At 39.6% G+C, this 22325-nt stretch overlaps 1 protein-coding gene across 2 annotated transcripts; it reads left to right on the forward strand.

Moving 5' to 3' along the window:
- The first annotated feature begins 537 nt into the window (after nt 1–537).
- Nucleotides 538–21717, forward strand: yes1 (YES proto-oncogene 1, Src family tyrosine kinase). 2 transcript variants are annotated; one of them, XM_067528740.1, is made up of 12 exons: nt 538–944; nt 8934–9224; nt 10316–10415; nt 12289–12387; nt 13257–13360; nt 13594–13743; nt 15147–15302; nt 17088–17267; nt 17727–17803; nt 18483–18636; nt 19052–19183; nt 21181–21717. In XM_067528740.1, the coding sequence occupies exons 2-12, from the start codon at nt 8942–8944 to the stop codon at nt 21387–21389; spliced, it is 1644 nt and encodes a 547-aa protein (XP_067384841.1). In that variant the 5' UTR covers nt 538–944; nt 8934–8941; the 3' UTR covers nt 21390–21717. The 2 variants fall into 2 exon arrangements, with proteins under 2 accessions (XP_067384841.1, XP_067384842.1); XM_067528741.1 differs by lacking the exons at nt 538–944; nt 8934–9224; nt 10316–10415 and adding an exon at nt 10632–12214.
- The last annotated feature ends 608 nt before the right edge of the window (nt 21718–22325 follow it).

Raw genomic sequence — 22325 nt, forward strand, 5'->3', positions numbered from 1 at the left:
TTTCTCTGTTTTATGATTGATATTTATTGATCCATTTGTTAATTAATTCATTTATGGACTTAAACATAAGTACCAATCCAATGACATTACCCCAGTCTATGGAAAACCGACTGGCATTATTACTATTTATTAATTTAGGCCAAACAATACGTTTTTTAGTCAGGACAATGATTGTCACATCAGTCAAGAAAGTATTTATCCCAGTAGGATATTCATACAGGGCAGCAGTGAACATGAAATATGTTAATATTTATGTTGTTAGGTCTGCATTATTTTTAGTTGTTCACAATCTGGAGGTCTCTGGATGCACAACCAGGGATATCAGAAAGCTTTTTCCTCCTACACTAAACATATTTCATTCTTCTGGTCGGAAATGGAAAATATTTGCAATGCTCACGGAGTTTAAAAATACACATGATTTTGTTGGAAGCCGCCAAAGGCCACAAAGGGTGTGTTAGGTGGTGTTTTGAGACAAATAGAGTTTCTGATAGCCGAACGTACGAGCCCAGTGGGAGTTAGTGAATGCATCGTGATTCCTTCTGTGGCCTCGTCTGATCCCCGGTACTAGTCCGGCTATTGTTGTGTGTCTTTCAGGACAAGCTGACCTATCAGCGGGCGGTGGTCTGTGGATGTTTAACTGTTTTGCGCTACGGTTATCCCGCCATATTAAGCAGCCTTTGTCAGCTGTCGGTGGTTCCTCTATTTTTTTTTTTTTTTTTTTTTTTACCGGAATTCAGCCGATCCTAGCGGGGGAGTTTGGCTTGGAGAAGTAGTTGGTCGGTATGGGACAGACGGAAGACTGAGATTCCACGTTAGTGAGGCTGCTCGTGCAAGCAGTTTTCCACTTCTTGGGATTTTCGACGTGAGACAAAAAACGTGGGGGAAAGAAGAGATCACGGGACGCATGTAGTCGAAGTACAACGCTGCCAAGGTCGCTTTTTAAGGTAAGAAGTAGTTGAGGGAAAAAGTAACATTTTATTTTGCAAGTAGAGTGAACGGGGCCTTGTAGTGGTGACACACTTTGGAGAAAGTTGGAGAAAAGGGCTAAAAGAGTTTCCTCGGTTTGTTACACTGTAATTAAAGATGGGATCTTTGTGAGCGGCTGATCCAGGACCAGATCCCTTTGGGTCTTTGGTTTGTGTTAATCCACAACAATAAGACGCCTAAACCGTCCTAAATAAGGCGAAACTGTGATTTTTGAAATGTTTAGCCAAACTACGAATTTTTCGGTTGCATTATTTAAACATCCGTTAGATATGTGAAAGAAAACATAACCAACTTTAACCCCATGCACTTCTCTGTCTGCCTCACCCAGTCTCTTCTCTCTCTCTCTCACTCTCTCTCTCTCTCTCACAGACACACACACACACACACACACACACAGTCAGCTGCTGTAGGCCTCAGCTGTTGTAGGCCTTCATTGCAGGATTCACACAAACCCGTGGAATATATGCCTTTTCCCACTACGTTTAGCTTTTATTTTGATGGTACAACTCACATTTCTCTGAATTGGCAGTTTTTGTGTTTGTAAGAAACACCATAACTGTGCATGTTTCGGTTAGTGTGCTTATATACTCTGGTGCCACAGTAATCCTCCTCCATGGTAATCCTGCTGTTAGTGCAGCCCTGGTTGGCTTTACAGTCATGTCTCCTCCACACACACAGACGTACACAGGGACACACACATAGCTGGAATGGGGAGCACTGTTGGCAGAGGATTGAGGAGCACAAACAGGTGGTATTGGCCCGAGTTTGTGGTTTTGAGTTTAACTGGAGAAGGATTCTCTCATACCCCTCGAGTGTCCTCACTGCGTGAATGAGACTCTACGGTGTCATTGCAGCTTGTTGATTAGAAGTTTTCCTATCAGAGTGAGAAAGCCCAAAGTCATGAAAACACACATATACTTCTCTGAGCAGATGTTTTGAAGAGAGAATCTTTAGATTTCAGGTTTCCACACTAAAATCGCTGGACACCGAGAACAAGAAGAGCTCTTCTTTTTATAGCATGAAGATGGCTCCCTATCCCAGCCTCACTCCAGCCTTTGACAGTCACAGCAGGTGGCCTCAGTGGCATGAATGGATTCGGAAGGAAGTTCGTCTCTTCCCTCCACAGGCCCCCTCCACTCACTGTGATTGGCAGAGATGGCAGGCTGCCCCGGAGATAAGGCCGAGCTGCGTCTCAGTGCCAGGGCTATTCCTGAGTTACGCTTCAGTAATAGTTTGCAGCCCCTGGTACCTTGTCATCTTTGAGTGGTTGTGGCCAATGTTTGTGGAGCAGGTCTGTCGCTCACATTTCATGCTTATGACCCGGATTTGTCTTTTCATAGAGTGCGGAAGTTTGGCTGGTACACTTCATGTGCTGCTGTTTGCGTGAGCCAGGAAAACTCGCAGCCTAACGTGATCAATGGAAAACAAATTAAAACTGTAGTGATAAAGTAATTGTTTAAGGAAAATTCTCTCTGTGGTTTTTCTATGACTGGGAAATTAATTTGCTGGAGTTTGTTACAAAACAAGTCACCCCTTTTTCACCCAAAAAATCTTGGCTTCCCTAATAGCTAGTTGGAATATCACACTTTTTCTTTGCAACAGTGATAAACAGACCCCCTGCACTCCAGCCCCTCACATAGTTATCGACCAAATATAGAAATATGCTTAAACACATAAGATTTCTTCACAGATAATTAGCCTAAAACAATTTGTTGTAGTAAGTTGCCCATTGCTGCATTAGGCTAGATTAAGAAGGGGGCTGTGTAGTTTGTTTTAGCCGTAATAAAGAGGTGAAACTTTTAAATTATGTAGAAAACAGTTTGTGTCTGTGTTGTTGCTGTGCTGTTCAGCACTGTGCATGGTGGTCTGTGCTTCCCCTGCTCCCTCCCCTCTTGGTTCCTGTGGAACCTACAAGCCCAGGTTTGAGGACGTTCCTGTGGCTCGGTTTTAAAACCATATTACAAATTTCTGGACATCGCCTAATACCTTTCATTACAAAGAGCTCAGTGTAAACGGGAACTGGGGAAAAAAAACAGGTAGCGAAGCCCCAAAATGTGACTCTGGAAATGTTTTGTTTAAAACAGAAATTAAGTCTTAAAACATAGATGAAGGAAACCTTCAGTGACAGATTACTGGTACTGGAAACATTTTTATTACTCAGTTGTAGAGACACATTTCGGTCTGTACCAAAAGAGTACATTCACACATTGTGAATCTGAATACACAAGCTGGAAAATTGCATCTTGCGTCACAGTTTTCTCCCGATTGACTGCACAGGCTACACATGGCAGTAGCTCAAAGGTCAAAGGGCCTCTCCCAGAGCTGCACCTTATCTTATTAGTCAGAAAGTTAGCGAGAATTGTATCATGCCTTACGTGGCTGAATACATTACACCGATATTTGGGAATTTGTGCGAATAAAAATAACTTGAAATAATGAACTAAAGCTTAGTGTATCAAGATTTGGCCCACTGTACACATTTGTACATTGCTTTTTGAAGATTTTCCAAGTATTTCCCTTTTATCTGTCTTTATGTTTCCCGTGAGAATCCTGCCAATACAATATTGTACCTTACTGTAAACTTTGTTACACAAATAAACATGACCGTAGTACAGCTGAAAGTTAGCCCATGGCTTTTTTTTAAATATAAAGAAACTGTAGAACTAACCATTTGACTTGATACCATTTAGTGTTGCTGCTTGCAAGCTGCAGCAAACATGTCCCTCTTGAGGTTCTCCAGCATTGTTGTACATGGCCCTGTGGGAAGCATCAGCCTCTGTCTCCTTAATCTGACACGGCATCGCTGGCAGTTTGGCGCACAGCCTCACGTGTCACATGCCCTTGGATGGGGTCCGGCTCCAGCACTTGTTTAAACACATACCACTGCCTTTTGTGTGCTCTTGTTCAGTGTATTCGGGATTACGGTTATTCCCAAATATATGTGCTAGGGCTACATTTTACCTCTTTTTCCAGTCATATCTGACATATCTCTGAAATTAACTGTAGGTTGTTTAAAATTTCTTTTGATTTTGATTTTTCCATTCTTCCAAAGGAGGTTTGGTTCAATTTCAGTTTTGTAAATGTGTAACTTTGTAACTGTTTTAGCAGCCTCAAAAGTTTTCACGGTTCTTGTGAAACAAATGCAATTTACAAAACCGTCTAAGTCCGATCCACAACCAATTTCCCATATTTCTAAATGAAATGTTCCTTTGCTTAACAGATAATCCGAAACAAGGGAGTGATGAATACCCACAGGGGGACCCCATGTTGCACTGTGTGATGTGTTTGGATCCAATTACCCACTAAACAGCATATGCTGTATATAGCAATGATTTTATTTAGCTTGCTGCAGTGATAAAACTGTCCATTCCTACCAGCTGCAGTTGTAAATCTGTCTCTCTGTATAGAGGCATCTGGTTGCTTTCAGTATGTATTCAGAGTACTTGGCTTGATTGATTGTTGGTCTTTTTTTTTTTGGCTCCACTGTAAGGATTGTGTCTCTGTGCCCTTATTAGCATTTGTGCTGCTTGTTGTTAGCATGTGTATGGGAGTGTAAAGTTCGGGGGATTGTGAATCTGTGGGGGAGCACCAAAAGGCACTTTGTCTCTTTCCATAACAAAGGGTGGATGGAAATAAAGAGGGAAACCAAAATCCTTTCTCTGGCGTTAAACAGGGAGAGTTGAGGTTTTCTGTTCTTCTTGGAGCACAATTCTCTATGGGTGGTTCAAAGGCTAGCACACAGTTTTGTGATTTAAAGCTTTTATTTTTATTTTTTATTTTTTTCTCAAAAGAGAACAACTACTACACAGAGTGTGGATTTTAAAATGACTTTAGTAACAAGTGACTTTGGATTGGTCTGATGCAGGATTACGAGTACTATTTTTTAAGGCAGTCTTCTTTAGGTCCCTTACTATCGTACCTAATCTTCGGTTGGTCTGTGTTGTAGCACAAAAATGAGTTATGTGATCAAAACTGGGACCTTCTTTGGGTTTTGCTGTAGGTCGTATCTTGTATTTTGTCATGGTGGGGAAAGTATCCTAAGTTAAGTTTCGGGGGGTTCTACCAGTGTCACCTAATAATGTGCCAACACTGTGAACTCACTCAGGCTTGATGTCTCTCAGTGGCCATTTTCAGAATCATTAAGAAAAGAGAATTTTATTATATTTAGTTTGGCTTTAATTTGATGTTTATATCAGTCAATTAATGGCTCTTGATCTTTTGGCAGAAGTGGACCACTGATACTCTCCCTAGAGTTCACACATTTATCACATTTTCTTTCATATCAACCATAAGTTTGTAACATTAGCACCTGTCTCAAGCAGTAAGTGTTTTGAAGGTCAAAGGTGTAGGCCACGTTCATGTTTGCTTCTACCTTGATGTCGCTGGCTTTTCTTAGGAGGCTTTGAGTACAAGAGGTTGTGGCAAATGTTGTAGAGGTATTTCTATTTCTATTCTATTTTAATTTCTACTATCCCGAAATCTCATCCAAACATATTATCATTTTAACTGTATTGCACTAAATGAATAGTTTGTCTAACACACAGGTTTTGTGTTGTTTTGCATAATAACCGACATTAAGAAATTGCCAGGACAAGTAGCGCTGCCATGCCCACACAGCTTGCACGCTGTCACCACCAGCTGTTGCTAGTCATCCTGTTTGTGCAAGCAATCTTGTCGAGGTTTCTCAAAACACTTGTTCAAATGGGCTAGTGAGCTGGCATGTGTGCATAAGTTAGATTAACAATTTTACAATGCTCAGATTGTATTTCTGTTTGTTATCAAATGTCATTTATATTACACTTTATATTACACTTTTACACACATTTCTTTTACACACATGAGCCAAAAGCATTTAAACACGTCTGTCACGGTTACAAAATGTTGCTAAAACATCCACAGTAACTGAAGCAAATGGCAAGAAGCAAAGATTATCTTCAGCTGAGACGAGTGTTATTTACATTCCAACAATTACCAGTACATGTAAATTTGTCTCTTGCACTGTCTGTCCTGTTTTTCAACTTCTGTTATTTATAATAATTATTTACCTTCCATCCTACTTGCCATTGCTCGTCTTACTGTTGTTGTTTTTGTTTTTTTTTTGTTTTTTATTATTTATTTTGATCTGTCATCATACCTGCTTCAGTTTATACTTTTTTGCCATGGGAAGAAATCCATAAACCATCCACCTCAAATAAGTAGATAAGTAGTTTAATTATTGACCCTCGGTTTGTTTTGTTGTAGCTCTTAACATGCTGAGACTTTAGCTCCTAGTATAGAATTGTTTTCTGCACCAGGGGAGTTTGTCTGAGTTCCACTTTGATCAAACATGGTGTGGCCAGATCAGAACACTATATCTGTTACAGTGTCAATAGCAAGATAAGAGGGATTTGTATTTAGGATCTCACCTTGTTGCAACGGAAATTGTTGAGGCTGATGTCAGGCCATGCTTGTCTGACAGACTAATCAAAAGAAATTAGCTGAGATCTAAAATACATTTATTACATTTTTAATCAAAACAAAAATGTCCACTTGTGACAACGTGTACCAAATGAAATTATAATGATCAAATTAAAACAGTGATCAAATTAAGGGAGCAAACCATCACAGCAGCGGCCAAGAAAAAATATAGTGACACAAGTGACCCTCACTCCCACAAATGATCGTGCAGGTAAACAGGTGCAGCTGAACCATAATTACTTCTGCCCCTTCCCGTGTGACGCAATCACCATAATTACAATACATATAACAATAAAAAATAATAAAAAAATCATACCATATATCCATGTCCTACCAAAATTACTTCCTTGTCTCAAAACCTCATGAGAAATAAAGACCAAAGAATCATATAACATGAGCAATGAAGAATAATATGATGTAAGCAGACAAGAAATCTGGCATAAGCAGGCATACGAAGCTATATTTTGCTTTTTGTATTTTGAGTTGTAATAGCTGGGATGATGAGTGTCCTTGATTCTGTTTTAAGAGTTTTTTATTTATTTAAATTGTATGTGACCATTAATGTCTTAACAAGCTGCAAAAACATCAAATTAGTCTAGACTGCAAGTCATTGCTGTAACTGGTAAATGAAGTCAGCTGTAGCTAATTAATCTTAATTCCATTGGTAGCTCAAACTACTGAAACCTCTCGCCTGTTGCCTGGTTACTGTACTGTCCGCATGCCCGTTCATACACACTCTTGCGCTCGGCTAAAGATGGTTGTGTTAAAGAGTGTGGCATTTTGATGTCTATAAAGATTGTTTCTGGTGTATTTATTAACAGTTAAGCCCCCCGGATGTCCAAACACTATTTAAAACTTCCTGGTTAAACTTTGGATTCAGGACTGTGAAACAACTGGTCGTGTAGAGTGTAGAGTTGTCAGCAGTACTGTTGATTCATTGTGTTGGAGTCAAAAACATCGAGAAACACTCAAAGGCACCATGAAAGACAGAGATGCAAGATGGTTGGACAAGCTTTTTAAGAGGCTTGGTGGTTGGCAGGCAGCTGTCATTTGTTGAGAGAAAGACATTTTACAGAGGTAAATAAACATGCCTATAAAGCCTCAATGCTTTTTTGAGGTACTGACAATGGATCAATTTTTGGACTTGTTTCATTGTGTCCAGTGGAAAAACAGACATTTTCATCCTGTGCAGATTTTTCAATGACTTCTTCTCAAAACCTTACTGTGAAAACCTAATATGAATAATAGAAAACACATTCATTCACACTTCAAGGAAACTTCACCCAAGCCCCAAAAAGGCTTCAGAGGATATTTCTTATATTTCTATTTATGTGACATAATCAAGTCATAGTTTTTCAAGTACAGCAAACACACAGGTGGTCTTAAATAACACTATGCCCAGGAGAGGGGGGAACAATTCCAAACACCCAAGAGCTTTTGTCCCGCTCAAATCTGTCGGAGTGATAGTGTGATCACAGGGGAGGGTTGAAATTGCCATAGGCGGTAACTGGATCTAGTTTCGACATTTGCTGCCTTCACAGGTTTTTGTTGGAAGTTTTGATGTTGTGTGAGGTCACTCAGTTGTGTGTATATTTTACTTTTGAGAGGCAGAGTTGGTGCTAAGAATGTCCAAAAAGCTTTATGCGAGAACCAACAGTATTATATTAATTTCTCTGCATTTTGATAACCACGTGAGTTTAGGCCTTTTCTTTTCTGTTGCTAATTTGTGAACGAATTTGCTATTGATCCTCAAATGGTGAAGCTGCTTATCACAATGTTTGAGTCACTGACAACCCTCTAACGCAGGGACTCAGATTTGTGACGGATTGGACACTGAATCAGGCAGCAAGTTTTTAATAACCATTTTAAGTTGCTGCATGAATTTATTTAAAAGCTTAGATGTGGTTCAGTTTTTCAAGGTTAGAAAAGTACTTTGTTAGTGAATATACTGGCATGTCTGGCCTTTGCAGGTATCATATATGTATTTTCTAATAAGTAACGCTGAGTACCTCATTGTTTCCCATTTACATTTATTAATTGTATGATGTGAAATTTAGATGAATTTTCTAACCATAGTAGCTGTTAATTAAGCAACACTGCATTGACATTTTGTGGGTTTTCTACCGTCATATCCAGTCACTTCCAGGGAATCGCCTGTCTCTCTTGGTTCCAGTTCATTACATTACATTCATTACAGTTATGAATCATAATGCACCATTTTCATATGGACAGTTCAAGTCACATATAAGTCATTGACAACATGTCATGCAACAGTAATCTAAGATACTGAAGTGCTACTATGTACAGCTTAATGAATATACAGATGCTTGAACTTTACTGTACTGTAATCGCCATTTTTGACTCATTAATAACCCACAATGAAATTGTGAACACTAAAACCAATTTCTTAGAAAAAGAGAAGGGGTCTGTATATTTTGTAAAGTGACCGTAAATACGACCAAACCTTTTTTCCCTCCTCTTTCTTTCAGGCTTGACAATGGGTTGTGTCAGGAGTAAAGAGGACAAGGGTCCAGCGCTGAAGTACAGACCAGACAACTCAAATGCTACACCAGTCAATGCTCACCTGGGCCACTACGGGCCTGACCCCACTCTGATGGGTCATTCACCAGCCATGAAGACACACAACAACAGCTATAACAGTCATGCTGCAGCACTCACGCCCTTTGGTGGGGCGTCGTCAGTGATGACGCCATTTGGCGGCGCATCCTCCTCCTTCACGTCCGTGGCAGTGAGCAGTCCCTTCCCCAGTGTTATCACAGGTCAGTCTGCGCAGAAGATTTATTGTTTAGAGGGCATTTTTAAGAAAAGAGGATTTGAAATTTTCTAAATATGGATAAGATGTCTTCTAGATCCAGAAGACCTTCAGAGGAGAAAGAGAAGCTAAAAGATGTGCTGCTTTTCATCCAAAGTGAAGCATATACATTTGCTCAACTTATTTGCCAAGTCCAACCTAATAATTAAAACCTTCTTTTTATGCCAGTTTCTAACTTCTTACTCTCTTGTCATTATGTGGATATGAACTTTACAAGAAATTCAGTTCAACAGTTATAATGCACAGCAGATGTTATGCAAATTGGACATTTGAAACGAGTCAGCCAAAACATCAAGGCCGAACTGAAACTCAAAATAGGTCTGTAATATGGGAAGCAAAGCAGCAGGCATGGCCTCTCCTGAGCCAAAGAAAACATTTACATGCAGTGAGTTCTCTGGCTTTACTCAAGCTTTATTTTTAACAAGAGTTGGACTTTTTTTATTAAGGATTTGTTGATAATGAGAAAAACTCTTTGTGACATGACCCCATAATCTCGGGTTACGTCATCATAGATTGAATGAGTAAATAGCACAGTTAATGTACACAACAAAGACATTTCCTCTCAAAGCACGCACAAACACTTATCCGTCATTTGTTGCCTCGTCCTCTGAAGGTGGACAATCTGCTTTGCATAAGTCCCTGCCTGTTCCATATTGTCTTCAAAATAAACATCAGAGTCCTGTTAGTTTTATTGGTGACATTATTTTAAGTTAATAGCCTTGAAGTGATACCACCAAGGTTATTACTAAATAAATGTGTTCTTAAACTAACTTCATGTTTGGAGAGCTGGTTGCATTCAGACTCTTGGGTGTGAGGTGCAGGAAGAGGGATGTTTATAAAAGCAGCACAGCTGTATTCAGAATTATATTAGCATAAATGTGTCTCTGTTTGGTTATTATCTTTTTGATGATGTGAGATTACAATGAGAGACATGTAACAAAGGAGGATAATTAAAAAGGCATATTTTAAGTAGTATTTGTTTGCTGTACAACATTTTTAGATAAAAACAAACTTACCCTCAGTTTGTGTTGCTTTCAGGTGGTGTCACATTTTTCGTTGCGCTGTACGACTATGAAGCGAGGACATCTGATGATCTGTCGTTCAAAAAGGGGGATCGCTTCCAGATTATCAACAACACGTGAGTTCATTTGCTTTTCACACCGATAGACGCTTGCTGCGTGGATGTGTGTGTACATGGTTGTGTTTGTGTAAGTGCCCTGTGTGTTTAATCCCTCTTTGTGTGTCTGATATTAATGCTGAAATCTGTCTGGGTTAATGGCTTTCTCTAATGGGCCATCTGTTTAGTCCTCATGCCTTTTCTCCTGCCACAGATCATTCCTCCACTTTATGGAATTGCTGGGAGACAGTGAAGTGTGCCACTTTTGTTTATTTGGTAGAGTAGTAAATAAATATGTCTGTTAATAATATTTACAGAAGCTGTAATCAGAAACAAAAGAAACATTCAAAATATGTCAGAAGGTTAAAATCATTACAATATTATGCAATCAATTAAGTTTTTAACAAAAATTCCCCACTTCCTGTTTTTAAGAGAATAATTATAGAAATATTTACTTCTTTTTCGGTCACCACATTAACCAATAAATTTCAGGTTTGCTAGAATCAAATCAAGATAACCTTTTATTGGAGCGCTACTAACTGAGTAACGTATCAATGTTTGTGATATTTTTTTTATAATTTACAATTTTTAGTTTTTACTTTATTTCAGTAATATTGTACTAATGCACAAACCCCATTTCCTGAAAAGTTGGGATACTGTTGGAAATCTAAAAGGAGAATGCAATGATTTGCAAATCAATTTGAAACGTATTTGTGATTCTCAATAGTACAGAGGCAACATATCAGTCTTTTTGTTTTGAAAAAATATATGTTATATATATTTTTTATTTGATGCAAGCAACCTGTCTCCATGTCTGTGATTGGTCTGGACTGCAGGCTGGCCTAGTTGAGCATCTGGACTTTTTTAGTGTAGATCATGAATTTGATTTCATATTGTGTTGCTGAAATTTAAAAAAAGGCGTCATCCGGGAGCATATGTTATAACAAAACTCGTTTAATTCAGGATTGTGTGTGTGTGTGTAGTAGAAGTATAACTCTCATTTGTCGATTCAGCAACTGTGTTCACTGACCCTGGATTTTAAAGATGTTCCTGAGCCCATGAAATGATTTCCAGTAGAGAAACGTGTCTGTCTGTAATGCAGTGCTGCCTGAGGAACATAGCAATTCAGTGTTGGCTTTTGGCCTTTGTGCCGTGTGTACATAGATTTCTCTAGATGATAATATCCCCAGGTTATTTGTAAATTCACGTTGAGGAACAATATGAAAGTGAACATGCAGTGTTTGACAGAGTGAAAAATCTTCCCCCATTCTTACTTCTGTAAGACCCAGCTTGTCTAAGATTCTCTCCTCTACAATACAATTTCAAATACAAGAGTTTTTAGCTTTTGATAAATTGTCTTTGTACTACCTGCAATCTAAAATAGGTTTTACTTATAGACGTAGTTACAACTTGTCTGCAAAAGGGGTTTGCAAAAGCAAATTGCACAAAATAACACATAAGTGTCTTTCCATTAGACAGATATCCATAAACGATTTTCCCAAATAATCATTGCCCCTCTAAACTTGTCAGGCCGTTTCATTTTAATAATTGATAGGCCCAAAGAGGTAAACTACAAAAAAATCAATGCTTAGAAATGCACAGATTCATTAGTAGAGTGTTAATCTATTATATAATATTACACTTACAGTATGAATCAAAATTTAATTACTTTTAGTTTTTATAAGTTTTGATTATGACATTTTTGTACTTAAGTAGAACTTAATGTAGGACTTGGTACTTTTACTTCAGTAAAGGATCTGAATACTCTCTGAATACTGCTTTGAAATGATCTACCCAACTTCCAACAGGATCGTTCAGAAGTAGGTGTATATTTCAATCATGCTTCTGTGTCCTTGCAGTGCGCTTCTAATTTCTAATCGACTTCTTTCTTCAGCGAAGGCGACTGGTGGGAGGCTCGCTCCATCAACACAGGACAGAAAGGTTACATCCCCAGTAACTACGTGGCTCCAGCTGACTCCATACAAGCTGAAGAGTAAGAGCTCATTACCCTCTGTGCCAACTCTCCGTCCTTATTTTTCTTTTAAATTCAGTCCTCCCTCTCATTCCTTTCCCGTGTCTCACCTTGCTCAGTCAACACAGCGTGGCCACATGTTGTGACTAACCCATCACATAAACATGGCAGTGAAACAATAGAGTCCTGTTTAATCACTGTGTGTGGATGGCATTGCCATTGCCGTTATTCCAGTGTAACAGAAACGTTAAGAGACCGCGCTGCCAGTTGAGAGATGGTTGCACGGTTTTATCCTTGTTTCTAATTGGCTGACAGCCACTAAATTACTCATCAAAAATACACCACTGGGTAAACCAGCCTGTCAACTTTGCCTTCAGTCAAAAAGCACCGTTATTGACTGTGTGCAGTGTGTTCCTGCTCTGTGTGAAGACACAGTTCAGTTTGTTTCTGACGTGTTTGGACTTGTGGAGTCTGTGTATTCTTTTGAAAGAAGAAAAGGAAGAAGAAGAATTTTTATGATTGTTTTCAGCCATAAGAATATTTTACTTATTCATTCGTCATGGACATTTTTATTGTGCTCTATATGTAGTTTGATCAAGCTGCTCCCTGCAGCAAAGTGAATATTGAGCAATAATGAGATTAACATGGTATAAAAAAATCTAATGTCAGCAAGCTGACACTAAGCATCAAATATATTTTTTCACTTTAATTTCACCGTATTATGATATCTCAGAGTTATGCACAGCCAAAGAACAAAATGTAACATCATGAGCACTTTGTTTTTTTTTTTTTTAACCATGAATAAGAACATCCTACTTGTTGTGCAATACACTGTATAGCAGTAAGTGCTGCTCCTGTCACATACTGTGCGACTTTCTCTCGTTTGACAGATGGTACTTTGGCAAAATGGGCCGCAAAGATGCTGAGCGTTTGTTATTGGTTCCAGGGAACCAGCGGGGAACTTTCTTGGTACGAGAGAGTGAGACGACCAAAGGTAAGAGGATTTGTTCCTGGAAAGTGGAAATGTAATTAGAATTTTACAGTTTCATACTTGCGGGCTGTGGATTTATGGTTGTCAAAAGTGAATTCACGTGGAACAAAATAGATTTTTTTTTCATGTTTATTCAAATGTCAAGTGTAATTTTTTGTAATTGTTATGTTAGATCTTTGATTTCCTTGCACAATTGAATGGAGCATCATCTAGTTTTATTTTTTCACATTTTTAAGGTGCCTACTCCCTTTCTATCCGCGACTGGGATGAGGTAAAGGGAGACAACGTCAAACACTACAAGATCCGAAAACTTGATAATGGTGGCTATTACATCACAACTCGGGCCCAATTTGACACACTTCAGAAACTGGTGAAACACTACACAGGTATGTTGTCTGTGGACATGACCACATGATAACAACTTGCTCTTATTTAGGTAGCATTTAGACAAATTGTTGTTTACAAGTGGACAGATCCTCCAGCTCACAGCAAGTTGGTTATTTTTCTGTTCAAACGTATATTTTGTGAACGGGTGCACTGTAACACTTTATCGTTTGGACAAAAATGTTAGTAATAGTGATTTAGACAATTCGGGGGTTTGTTGCTTTATTCTTTTAAGGTGAAGTTTCATTCACTGTTTCAGCCAAAGAATTCAGCAGTGGAAACTGCATTATTCATTTGCAGATATGCTGCTGGATATGTATTAAATATGTTTTACATATGTTTTTTTTCTGTGGTGGTTTAAACCTAGTGCTCAGGCACCGCTTTCACTGAGTTGGTCACAGCTCGAGAATCATGACAAAGTCCCAAAAAAGGGAAACCATATGAAACTCAAGTCAGAAGAGGAATAAATGCAAAAAGAAGTTTTAAGAAAGGCAGCCTTAAGCCTGCTGTAAATCTTTACAAAATTTCTAAGCAGGCAGCTGTTCCTTAAAATCCCCCATGGACTGTCACATGAAAGAGTCTGGATGATAAAGTATTTAGTTAAATGTTTGCAAAAATACATTGGACTTCAAGGAACAGAATCCTTAACCAAGAGGATGTTTGTTGTGTTAAGCTTCAACATTTTGATCTCTGGTCTTGTGTTGTTAACCCTGACCTGCCTGGTTCCACACAGCGCACGTATTTACGACAGCACTTTTATAAGTGATTACTAGAAAATTCAAAGCTCTGCAATTCGTGGTTTCTTTTTAAGTGTCGCCTTTTAACTCTATCAAAAATCATTAAGGAAAAGTCACGCAGAAAAACTGAGTAATATTCTTTACGCAAACTGCATGTTTTCTGTTCAGTGGTTGAATATAACAAGCGGCTTCTATAGTTTATCGCTTTTTTGTGCATAGAACAAGTTATGGTTAACGCTGTCACTGTCAGCCAGCCATGTCTGAATTTAGAGCAAAATTGGCACCTTTGAGATTTTGCTTTTTACTGAAGTTGAGATACAGTTGTCAAGTTAACCGGGTTCTCATCATTATTGAGAAATCGCTAAAAATGTATTATTCTTGGAGGGAGATAAAATAATGAAAAAATATTATGTAAAGACTTCTGTGTGTTTGCTTTACTGTGGTTAGATTGTAGTTTGCAGCACATACTGTATGTTGTACTATGATATTTATGGATCACATATTTACAGTTTACTTACTGCGGTACAGCTCAACCTTCTGCTGGGATTGTGTATATACATGAGTTTCAGTCGGTGATCATGTTTTTGTTGAATTAGTAAGCTAATCACAAGCTCATGCTGTCTTTGTTTTTTCTCCCTCTGCGTTTTTACATGCCCACTCCTGTCCAGAACATGCAGATGGTCTGTGCTACAGGCTGACGACTGTGTGCCCCACAGTGAAGCCTCAGACTCAGGGACTAGCTAAGGATGCCTGGGAAATCCCACGGGAGTCCCTCCGACTGGAGGTCAAACTGGGCCAGGGCTGCTTTGGAGAAGTCTGGATGGGTAAGAGACCACAAATAATGATGATTATTATTATGGTTATTTAGGAAGTTTGTCTTGTTTTTTACCATTACTGGCTTTCACTTAGAGTAATTTGTCAGTATTATGATGCAGTTTAATCAAGGGATGGCAGCATGTATATATTAGCCTTTGTGGCCTAACAGCTGGCGTTACATCTATTTGTGAAGCCATTAAGACTCCTTCAGAAGATTAGACACGTCTAATATGTGGGTCAAAACTGTACAAAATTCCATGTGAATTTTCAAATAACAATATTTTTTATTAGCAATTAATTTGCAGAGTAAGTCAGTTTTTCATGTGTTCCATAGAAAAAAATAAATATATGTATGTGTGTGTGTGTGTGTGTGTGTGTGTGTGTGTGTGTGTGTGTGTGTGTGTGTGCGTGCGTGCGTGCTAATGTACATGTGGCAGTGGGATGGTCTTTGTCTGACGAAAAGCCATTAACATACATACAGTACTTCCTGTGTCAGCAGCACATGTGCATAACTACGCTCTCAGAAAGAGGTCCATCCATTATCAGTAACCACTTATCCGGTTGTGGGGGGCTGGAGCCTGTCCCAGCAGGTGAAAAGCAGGGTACCCCCTTGACATGTCATTTGTATATCTCAGGGCCAACACAGAGAGACAACCATTCTAACTTATGGGCAATTTAGAGTCACCAGGTAACCTAACATGCATGGACTGTGGGAGGAAACTCAAGCAAGCACGGAGAGAACACAAAAGTCTACGGCCAGTGGATTCGAACCAGGGACCTTGTAGCTGTGAGGCAGCAGCACTAACCTCTCAACTGCCGTGCTGCTCCAATGTAATAGTACATACTGCATGTGCTCTGACATGGCCTTTAAGGTTTACATAAAGAAATAATGTTAAGTCCACATTATTTAAACCTGATTTTAATGGAATTAAAAATAATCCCAAAGTATTAAATGCATGTGAACTGAGTTTATAGCACAGTTCATGTTAGGGTAAAGTTAAGTGGGACTGGCTCAGTAAAGAGCCCGCCTTGCTGCCACACACCGGCCCACATACTGATGTTCTGATTAGTGATTGCTGTTGGTTTCACATGCATGCACACACAGCTGTGTAATCACAGCACCTACGTCACCTCCTACGCTTCAGTCCTCTCCTTTCATCAATCAAGCTTTCATTAAGCTGGGCCTGCAGCAAGCCTCGACCTGCAGGCCTCCGCTGTGCAATCCCAGGAGTCCCTCTCTGTCTCTCCTTGCACTTGATGGCTTTTTCTACTCTGAAAAAAAAATCCCATCTCTGCTCATGTGTTTGTCTGTTATTAGTATTTTAAATACATTTAACATTTGTGGTTTTTATCATTGCCCTACACTGTCCTTTACCTTGTGCTTGCTATGCAGAGTTTGTTCAGTATGATTCATTTATGAAGGTCAGCCTTATGACCGAGGCAATATATCTCCTGCCTCAGCTTATTGTATGTAAGCAGGGCGTGAGTAAGTGGCTCTCAACCAGGAAGTTACTGATTGTTTAAGCTGTTGTGTTCTTTTTGTCCTGAGCTGCTCTTTACACATGGGAACGCTGCCGGAGATCACTGGCTTAAGAGTTGATTTGACAATCAATTTTTAAGTCATTTTAAAGGGTTAAAAAAACTCCTAAAGGTTTATGTCCTTGGAATAATTCCTATTTCAAATATGAAATGCCAGTTTGGTTTATTGTGTATCTTAAACATACAGTAATTTATCATTTGAAATATGTCATTAAAAAAAATATATATTTTATTTTTATTTTTTTTTTATAAAGGCACATGGAATGGCACTACTAAGGTGGCAATCAAGACACTAAAGCCAGGCACCATGTCCCCAGAGGCCTTTCTGCAGGAGGCTCAGATAATGAAGAAGCTCCGACATGACAAATTGGTGCCTCTCTATGCTGTGGTTTCTGAGGAACCCATCTACATCGTTACCGAGTTTATGGACAAAGGTAAAGGCCTCTACAAGTGGACACAAAAGCTTACACATGATAGAAAAATTGAACCTTAGAAAGTCTAGTTGTGATCTACAACAGAGGTCTATGCAGACTGAACTACCAATCATCACGGAGAGAAGTTTGTATAAAATGTATAACGGTTATTGTTTAACTACCCAAAAGCCAAACAACTGCCCCTGAAATTACGGTTTTAATACCGCATCTAGTTTTCTTCATCAACTTATCGTTTAATAACCTAAGACAATTTTGTCATTCATCTGCTGAAGGGGTTGTGTGTGTGTGCGTGTGTGGGTGTGTGTGCACTCGTCCTCTTGAATCGTTTTTGCTATGACATGTGCATCATAAAGGGAAATATAAACGAAACTGATAGCTTCACTTTACATTTCACTTGTGATGTTGTATTCTGTTTATACACAACACAGACAGATTTACTGAATCTGAAACTCTCGACAGGTAGTCTACTGGACTTCCTGAAGGAGGGAGATGGTAAATATCTGAAGCTGCCCCAGCTGGTGGACATGGCGTCACAGGTAGGATCAAAACCCCATTTTTTATTTATTTATTTATTTTTGCCTCTTACCTGCCCAGCTGCTGTTTTAATGTCACTGTCGGATGGAAGAAGCAACAGTTATGCAAAAAGGCACAGTGTGTGTAGGTGTGTATGAGTCAAATATTCAGTCCCAGTTAATAAGGGTTCATTTAGTTCTCCATCTCACTTCCATATTTATTTAATATCCAACCTGACATCTCTACCCTCCTTTCTCCTCACCGCTGAAACTGCCTCCCCTCGTTTTCCACCACTTAGCTGCCTGTAGCACTTAAACACTGCTCATGAGAGGCCACTTAAGCTCGCTGGTTCAGTCACCTACTGTGAGCTGCTCTTAATTCCCCTCTCCACACTCCCTGGCTCCCTCTTCTCCACATTCAGCAGAGTGGAAAAGTGTTTGAGAATTAGACCAACGCACGCTGAAGCCCTGAGACGCCTCCAGGGGAGTTGACAGCCTGCGTGAGGAGATGTTGGAGTATTTTGTTAAAGATTTATCCGATTGTTCTCATTGTCACCGCTGCTGCTGATTTCTGCTTTTAAAGCATATTGTTAAACTAAGTATGCATTACAATCTGGGTCAGTTAGCTTTAATTTGGTTGTATTCTAACACCAATCTCTGTCTTGTTCCTCCTCCTCCCTGCCTGTCCAATCTCTCGCCCCAGATCGCAGACGGCATGGCCTTCATCGAGAGGATGAATTACATCCACAGGGACCTGAGAGCTGCCAACATTCTGGTGGCTGATAACCTGGTGTGCAAGATCGCCGACTTTGGCCTTGCTCGGCTCATTGAGGACAACGAGTACACCGCCAGACAAGGTGCGTGCGTGTGTGTGTGTTTGTGTTAGGAACTGGATGCATTTAGTGCGCACACTAGATTGTTCTGCACTTGTGAGGATCCACACTGGCTATAAACAGAGAAATGGAGCAAAATAGTTCAGAACACTTAATGACTACGGTGTATCTTCAATGTACCGTCATTTTAGCTTCTTGGTTATGATAATTTGTGGTTTTATATATTTTTTATATACTTCTATATCTTTGTTTTTTCATAATGGAGTTTGGTTAATAAGACATCTATTATTTTGCTAATATATGAATAATGCAAAGATAAAGTCTGACGATTTGCTGGTTTTTCAGTCTTTAGACAGATGATGGATCTGTGGTAAAAATAATCAACCTCACTCATATTAATCTGTTCATCTTGCTTGACTCTTTATTTTGGTTTTACCAGGTGCTAAATTCCCCATCAAGTGGACGGCCCCTGAAGCTGCTTTGTACGGCCGCTTCACCATTAAGTCAGACGTCTGGTCGTTTGGTATACTACTGACTGAACTGGTGACCAAGGGCAGAGTCCCATATCCTGGTAAGCACAAGAGCAACACCGACAGCTGCTTGCTAGAGATGAGGCATCGCTTTCAAAGAACATGAAAGGAGTTAGAAGTTTTCCTCATGCGAAACAGGAATAAGTATTAATTTTTTGCTTCGGGATTATTCCAACCTGCTGCTATGATGCATAGGCTTTTATTAGTATTTTCTCACGCAAGCAATTCAAAATAGAACTGCATATAGATGAGTCAACGCAGATGTCTAATGACTTATCAGTACATGGGAAAGTACCCCTCACCCTCCTATGTAGATCTCCCTCTCCCTCCTATTTGCCTCCTCATTTTTGCCCCCTGCTGTCTGTGAGCTGTACCGCAGCACGTCTGGTGTGGATTGTGGTTGACTGGCACTGATTACAGACTTTGCCATATGGCAGACTCAACCACTATCTCTTGTAGTTGGCCATCTGGGTCCTGTGGCTTTAGTCTTAGTTTAGTCTAATTAAATAACCCCAGTGTTTTACGTTCTAGGGGCTGAAACCCTTGTTGCCCTATTTTAAATTGCTGTGACTCACTGGACGTTTGTGGCTCTTGCTGTGTGTCTATTTCTGTGTCTTTGCTTAATGGCACAGAAGCTGGAGGAGGCAGGTATATACTATGCCTCTGCACAGAAACACGGCATCTGACTCTATTTTAGTCGGTGCAGATATAGATTCTTCAACGCACTCAGATGTATGACAGAAACGTTAGTGGAGATTTCAGATGCAAATTATAAATCAAGCCAACATATCAGCATCTGCCCCCATATTTTGGTCTCAACATTTGTTCCTGGCCTTTCCTCTTTCCAAGTGTGAGATAATCTGATCCCCACTCTCCCACAGAGGGACCTAGGGGGGTGGAGGAGCAGAGGGAGGGAGGATGCAGCTATGGCCATGCCATTGATTCTGTGTCATAACCTCCTTTTTAGCCACAGTTGAGCTCCCCATGGAGCTGCTTCTGCGCCGTGTCACAGGGTTCATGTTCCCTGTCTTCCTGTCTTGAGAAGGAATCCATGGCTTTATATCATAGTAGAGCCGGATGAGGCCAGAAGGTGAAGCAGTACTGTTTTGTTTTTTTCGTCCTTTCGGCTTATCCTGTTCAGGGTTGCCACAGCGGATCATTTGGTGTTTGTTGAACTTTGCTGCTTTTAAATCGTTTTAAATCACAATTTACTTTAACAATTGTGTTTAAACCTTGAGGGCCACATCTAACAACCCCCGTAGTAGAGGGGCAGGGATTGTTACACCTTGATGACTCCACCCTGTTTCCACCTCCCAACTTAAAGGGCCTATTCAGGCCAGGGTGGAACAAAGGCTACTCTGAAGGATATAAGTGGGTTCCCCAGGCACTTTTATTCAGGCTGAAGAAGCTGCTTGGATAAGTGGCAAAATGTTTCTAACCAAGAAAAAAAAGTCCAGTTGACATGATTCAATCTTAGACTAAATTTTGTAAATTTGTTTTAATGCACAGCCCGAATATAACAAATACAAACACTACTAACAAAAATAAACTCATTACAGACATAAAAATTACTTAACTGGTGCCGTTTTTCCGTTGAAGCTAAACTCGGTTTATTTATCAACTCGTGAAGTCTTGTTTGTCTATTTGCAGTAATTCATGTTTCTTTACGTCACATTTTGATACCTTTCAATATTCTGTATATTTGTTGGATACTGTGTGGTATGACAATGGTACTTTTAATATCAAGTACTTTTTCAAAAAGAACTTTTAAAAAATAGACTTAAGGTTCAAGGAACTTATATATTGAAGTTTATATATATATTCATTGTATGGAGATGGGGGTACCTTAGCATACTCTGTGCACATGTTAAATTGACCAACTGACCAAGTCAGAGGTTATCTCAACTATTAGTTCAATGACTTGCATATTAGTTTGCTGCCATCGGTGTGAATATGTGCTTAATTTTAAAAGCAGTATGAATACAATCCTCATTAAGGATTTTTTTTTTTCTTTCCCCCCCCCCCCCCCCCCCCCCAGGTATGGTGAATCGAGAGGTGCTTGAGCAGGTAGAGCGAGGTTACAGAATGCCCTGCCCCCAGGGCTGCCCTGAGTCTCTTCATGAGATGATGAGGCAGTGCTGGAAAAAGGAGCCAGATGAGAGACCAACATTTGAGTACATCCAGTCCTTTTTGGAAGACTACTTTACAGCCACAGAGCCACAGTATCAACCGGGCGACAACCTCTAGTGCACCAGATTTAAGGGTTGACTACGGTTTCAATAGCAGAGAATTTGGGACAGTGGAGAAGTTCAGCAAGGCTACAGACACTTTGTAAAGCTAGTCCCCAACCACACTGGCATACCTGCAAATGTAAGAAGAAAATGAAGTAGAGGCTTGTCCCTTGTGTACCTGGGAGCCAAATATTTGGGAAAGTGTGCACATTGGTGCCGGTACGTAAAGCTCTGGGACCCCTTCTAATCAGAATAATCGCTATGGATGGGCCCCAACACTGTAAAACACAGGGATTTCTTCTCATTTCAAATCTTCTTGCAGATGCATCATTTTTTTTTTTTTTACCTAAAAAGAAATTATAACTCTCCTTATTTTTCTTCAATTTTTCCCATTTTTTTTTTATTCTACAAACTCAATTCTTTGATAATGGAGTCCAGATATTTTTTATATACATGAGTTTGGTTAGAATATGTAGGTCGATGATCATGTCTCTTTAAGTGACCAACAACTGTGGTGGAATTGTATGTGCTCCGACAGTAAAGGCTCGACAGAGAAGTGCACGGTGACGTAGAAGAAAAAGGGTTTACTGTACAGATGCAAGAATGTACACATGGAAGTAAATGTGCATAAAATGCATTTTTAGCTGGTGTGAGCAAGTGAACGAATTAAAATGTTTTGTATGATTCTTTTAACATGAACCCCTGAATTGAAAATCGTGTCAATTTATTACGCCTTTACATTTTTTGTAATTGAAAATGGGACTTGAAATCAGGTATTTTGGTTATGTACATCAGTTTTCCTGTTTATCAATTCATAATTGTTTGAAAATAGACCTTTTAGCTGTGAAATTTCAGTCATCTCATCTTGTCTTCTTGGATGCACATCGGGGTTGTCCTTATAGTGCACACATTTGTACAGTTTAATGTTGGTAGATGGTACAGCAAACTGCTG

This window comes from Channa argus, chromosome 14 (genome assembly GCF_033026475.1).
Source record: "Channa argus isolate prfri chromosome 14, Channa argus male v1.0, whole genome shotgun sequence".
NCBI classification, from domain to species: domain Eukaryota; kingdom Metazoa; phylum Chordata; class Actinopteri; order Anabantiformes; family Channidae; genus Channa; species Channa argus.

What these genes read in the sequence shown, in the direction of transcription:
- yes1 (XM_067528740.1), top strand. Translation starts at nt 8,942, where the DNA reads ATGGGTTGTGTCAGGAGTAAAGAGGACAAGGGTCCAGCGCTGAAGTAC. An exon ending in ACTGGTGAAACACTACACAG is followed by an intron (nt 13,744 to 15,146) that starts GTATGTTGTCTG and finishes ACTCCTGTCCAG; the next exon opens with AACATGCAGATGGTCTGTGC. An exon ending in TACCGAGTTTATGGACAAAG is followed by an intron (nt 17,268 to 17,726) that starts GTAAAGGCCTCT and finishes AACTCTCGACAG; the next exon opens with GTAGTCTACTGGACTTCCTG.